This window comes from Limulus polyphemus, unplaced genomic scaffold, assembly GCF_000517525.1.
Source record: "Limulus polyphemus unplaced genomic scaffold, Limulus_polyphemus-2.1.2 Scaffold6860, whole genome shotgun sequence".
Taxonomy (NCBI): domain Eukaryota; kingdom Metazoa; phylum Arthropoda; class Merostomata; order Xiphosura; family Limulidae; genus Limulus; species Limulus polyphemus.
This window is the reverse complement of record NW_013672470.1, coordinates 7,496-12,191: the sequence shown is the minus strand read 5'-3', so window position 1 is coordinate 12,191 and position 4,696 is coordinate 7,496. Positions and strand designations below refer to the sequence as shown.

General features: G+C 30.3%; 1 protein-coding gene across 3 annotated transcripts in view; it reads right to left on the bottom strand.

Annotated features, from left to right (window-relative positions):
- Positions 1-4,696, bottom strand: part of LOC106474134 (histone deacetylase 11-like) — a 34,928-nt gene that overhangs the window by 28,413 nt on the left and 1,819 nt on the right. For 2 of the 3 annotated variants that reach the window (XM_013934825.2, XM_022402496.1), the window contains exons 2-3: positions 1,048-1,193; positions 477-577 (exon numbers count right to left, since the gene is read on the bottom strand). In XM_013934825.2, coding sequence (XP_013790279.1) covers positions 477-577; positions 1,048-1,193 — 247 coding nt within the window. Of the gene's footprint in view, positions 1-476; positions 578-1,047; positions 1,194-4,326; positions 4,348-4,696 lie in introns of those variants that run through there. The other variant, XM_022402497.1, reaches the window with a different exon arrangement.

The window sequence follows — 4,696 nt, the reverse complement described above, 5'->3', positions numbered from 1 at the left end:
ACGTCTCCGTTTGTTAATTGATTTTCCGTAACTTTGTTCCGACGAAACTTAAGCGATACAAGTCTTTACTTAATAAAACTGGTTTATTCTTTCCGATTATAACTTTACGATACACTTATTTCAATAATCGCATTAAAACAAACACTATAACGAACGAACGTTAACTTTAACAATACCCTGTGACTGCAGTTCAATTACTCACTATCCACTCACACGCATTACCTTTCGCGTCACGTTGTCCCCCTCTTATATATACCCACCTACCCCATCTAGTAAATACTAGAGCATTCATGAAGAAACAAGATAGTTCTAGAAACTAGAGGGCGCCACACCAGTCACGTGACCTCGATGACGCAACAATATCTTATTTCCAATTTATTTTTGAAAAATAAAACACAAATGACAAGTAAGTAGTTTGGCCTATTTCCAATATTAATAATGTACTATTAATATTACAAGAACTATGCAAAAAATACCTTCAATTTATTCAGATAACTTTGAGGATGGACGGTCATCAGATCTTCATCTGTGGCTTCTTTGGGAGACACTGTGGAGGTATCAGTTATGATACTAGCTTCTACACAGATAGAAAAAAAGTCTGAATTATGTAGACATAATAATTCAAAACTCTTCTTGGTTCTCCTTTTACAATCTACAATTCACCTCAAAAGAAAAAAACTACTGGGAATCATATTTAGTATTAAAGTATAAATATTTTTGTGTTCAGAAACTATTTGCATTTCATAATAGTTTCTTTACATTTTTTGAATTGCAATAAGGACATAAGTAAGAGCAAACCATGCACAAATATTAGCTTATTTACTAAAATACTTCTACAATTTTATCAAAAAGTTGCTCTCTCTGTCTCCATCAAAAGAAGTTGGCTTTTTCAAACATACTGGAGTCTGTCCACACTCAAACCAAGTTAAAACTATAAAACTTCTAGTTCTCTGTTTGAGAGAACAAGTTGTTGAAGTTAATATTGACAATACGAATTTACATTATAGCTTTTTAATAAAAGAGGATGAGAAAAAAAGATAATCTCACCTTTTAAAAATGTATGTACTTTATGCCATTTAGCAGCATCAAATGGATGGACTTTTTCCAAACCACCAAAGGTAATGTTATATTCTGAAGCATAGATGATTGGCATTTGATCAGGACTTATGTCAAAGTACAGGCTGTGCTCCATCCTTAAAAGAAATATTCATAAAGCATTCAATAATATTTTCATTAAACAGTTTTAATACACATTATTTTTTGACAATCACATAAGCTCTTCAAAAAATGTCTTTTGACAGCATCCTAACTACAGCTGGGTGATATAATCAATTACCTATGAGCTGTGATGACCTTGATTAGGGCCACATAAACTAACCAATTAATCAAAATTATAATTAAATTGATTAATCAAAAATTTGTGTTTCTGCATTCATGAGATGCATACAAATGGAAAAGGGTTGCAATAAAGAAGTAAGATGCTTCTTAGCCCTTCCTAGAATGGGAGGTGTCAATACAGAACACGGAAAAGACCTGATGATTCTTTTGATGGAAGGGCACAATGTTGAACATTTCAACTAGAGATATGTGACTGAAATATTCACTACTGCAGACAGTTCTATGACTTAAGTGAATTCAACTTGATAAACTTTACTTTAAATTATTGACTAAAGTAATACATTTCAAATCATGTTAAAAGTAAACAATGTTTATATAAAAACAAATCAAACTCAATACAAGTCAATTTCAAATTTTAATTAGGAATTTTTGTTGTTATTTTTTAAACAAGCTATGCAGGTAGTATTGCCCTTTATATTGTCTAAAAATTTGTAAATAAATAAATCACCGGCATAATTTGAAGTAGGGCACATAACAAAGAATACATCCTGACCAACATATGGTTCTTGATAACCTAATTTTACCAGGTCTCAGATTCAAGCCAAAAGATTCTGTAGTTAGATATAGTCATGTTTAAATGATGAAAATTTCATTAATTTTATCCAAAGAGCAACATTAAGCATTTGAATGCAACTCCAAAAAAAGGCAAGACATGAATCTCTTAGCACATTTTGGTATGCATGGCCAAAAAACAAACAAAAAATAGTGCTGAGATCAGCACTTGCTAATCTTTGCCTGATTTCTCTCAAGGTAAAATTAAATATCCATCTGAGATGTGACATGTATAATTTTGGATAAGGTATTTATGTGACATTATAAAAAGGTTAATCAAAAGGTATAATAAAAGTATTGAGAATTGTTGCTACCCAGTAAAATTAATCACAGAACCATTTATGTTTATTAGGAATGTAATGGGGTTTATGCCATTTGAACAAACAGAATTAGTACATAAGCTGTCTTGTAGGATTACCTTAACTTACAGTTATTTGTTATATAAAAGTTTAATGTACATGAAAAATATTCTAATTGGAGATGAACTTGTACGAAGAATTAAGTCCAAGATCTGGAAAATGGTAGGTCTTCAAATATTTCTTATTAATGCAATAGCAAATTAAAACTGATTTAAACTTTTATTTTATTACCCATATAATATCAAGAATATATTTTAATCATTATTTATATTTTTAAAGTTCTGGGCTCAAACCTACATCTCAGCAGAGGGAATGTAGCAGGTCAAAAATCAGAATATATATAGGGAAATAAATTAATCTACTGCCTCAAGCAGCTTTAGTACATATATATTGGTTTCACTTAACTTTAAAAAATATTTTTCAAATGAAACTTTTTACTCAAACTGTGGCTAATTGTTTTGGCAAAATATGAAGGCAGCATCACTTTATAGGACAGCTTTTTAAATATCACTGTTTTACTTAATACAAGAGTAAACCTTTTGTAATGTGTCAAATGTATAATTGTCAAATGCAAAGAAAAAAAAAGACAACAGACAAAATCTGAATGTAACAGCTACATCTAAAAACAAGCCACCAATAGAATTCCAAATATGATATTATGCAAATTATATTATAAGGCTGAACTAATTATCATTTTAAAATACTTAACACTACAAAGACAAATTTTCATAAAATCTAAATAATATTTACCATCAACACAGCTGTATAATTAAAACAAAGGTAAAATTAATCATTCCATGTAACAAGAGTTTTCAGTGTCATTTGTTATTGAAGGAAAATTATTGCAACATACACAAAAACAGCAATATTTCACATTACTGACAGACTGATACTTGTGTGATAATTGAGAAGAAATACATACATTCACCTGGCTTTTTAGACAAAGATTTTTGTTATCCTATAATGAAAGTCTTCAGCAATGCATATCTGTAGAGGTATAAGTATCTTGATTCACAATAATGCCAAGTCTGTGTTTGACCTGTCTGCTTTTTTAGTGAAAGTCTCAAGACTTTTAAATTAAAGAAAAAAGTTCCACTAGATAGTGGTGTATTAACTGCATTGCTTAAGCAGTTTGCAAAAGTTATGTTATAATAATAATGTTTAGTAACTTCCCAAAAATAGTATTTTTCATCAAATTATGTGTATGACCCAACAAAGTCAAACTTGTAGTAGGATAAGGAGTAAAATATTGATTAAATTAAAGCAATTTGCTGAACTGTATTCTCATTTCCTTGAAAAAAAAAAAGCTCCAGCCTAATTACATAATCTGTAGCACTAATCAACCTTATTCATATCTTTAGATATTCTCTAACTTGTTTTTTCCTACACTGGTCAGTTTTGTTCCATTACTGTTCATTTAGGGGTAAATACATCCTACAAATTTTTTTCAAAGATATCTATCTTTATGTACCAAAAGCAGAGGGTAACTTCCTCAAGTTGCTATAACTGACATTTGTCCAAACTTTCTTACATTAGAAATAAACATAACTAGTATAAACATCCAAATTTTTTTCATATTCCAGACAGGCATTCTGTAATGATCACATATTACTCTAATCTTTACTCAATTAAAAATCCCTCTGCTCTGGCTTTGGCCTTCCCTTCATGATTAGTTTTTTCTTAAAAGAACAGTTTTAGTGTTATATCTTGAAAGGGACAGGGAATGCCAGCCTGTTGGCAAGTGTATAAGAAATAACCAAGTAGAAGCTTCAAAATAATACCCTGTATGAGTTGTCATAGCCAGAATGATAGTATGTAATACCCTTTAAATATACTTAGAATTAGTAAAAATAGGCCATAATAGTGGCATATGGGTTTTGTGCCATAACTTGACAGAGACAGGTTGTATGAATTTGACTGAAAACTGAACTGTACATTTTATACTCTATATGAATTGATACAACCACTATGTCTGTATGCAACAGCTAATCCCCCTATAAACAAATGATGTACTTACTAGTATTGGTGAAATTAGATAATAATATTAATAGCAATATATGGGTTTCTGTGTCATAGTCTGTCAAAAACAAGTTATATCACTTTGATGTTAACTGAATATTCAATAAGTAGAAGCTCTAAAATGATACTTTATATGTGTTAGCATAACCAGTCTGTCCATATGTAATATCCTTTTAGATACACCTAGTACTTAGTGCAAATATTTCATAATAATGGCTTGTTGGTTTCCATGCCACTTGACAGAGACAGTTTGTGCCACCCTGTTGACAAGGGATCTAGACAATAAAGACAATGGAAAAAAAAAAAAGACAAAGAAAATTACACAAACAGGTAAAAAAAAAGTCAAAAAAGTATTTTGGAAAACAGTA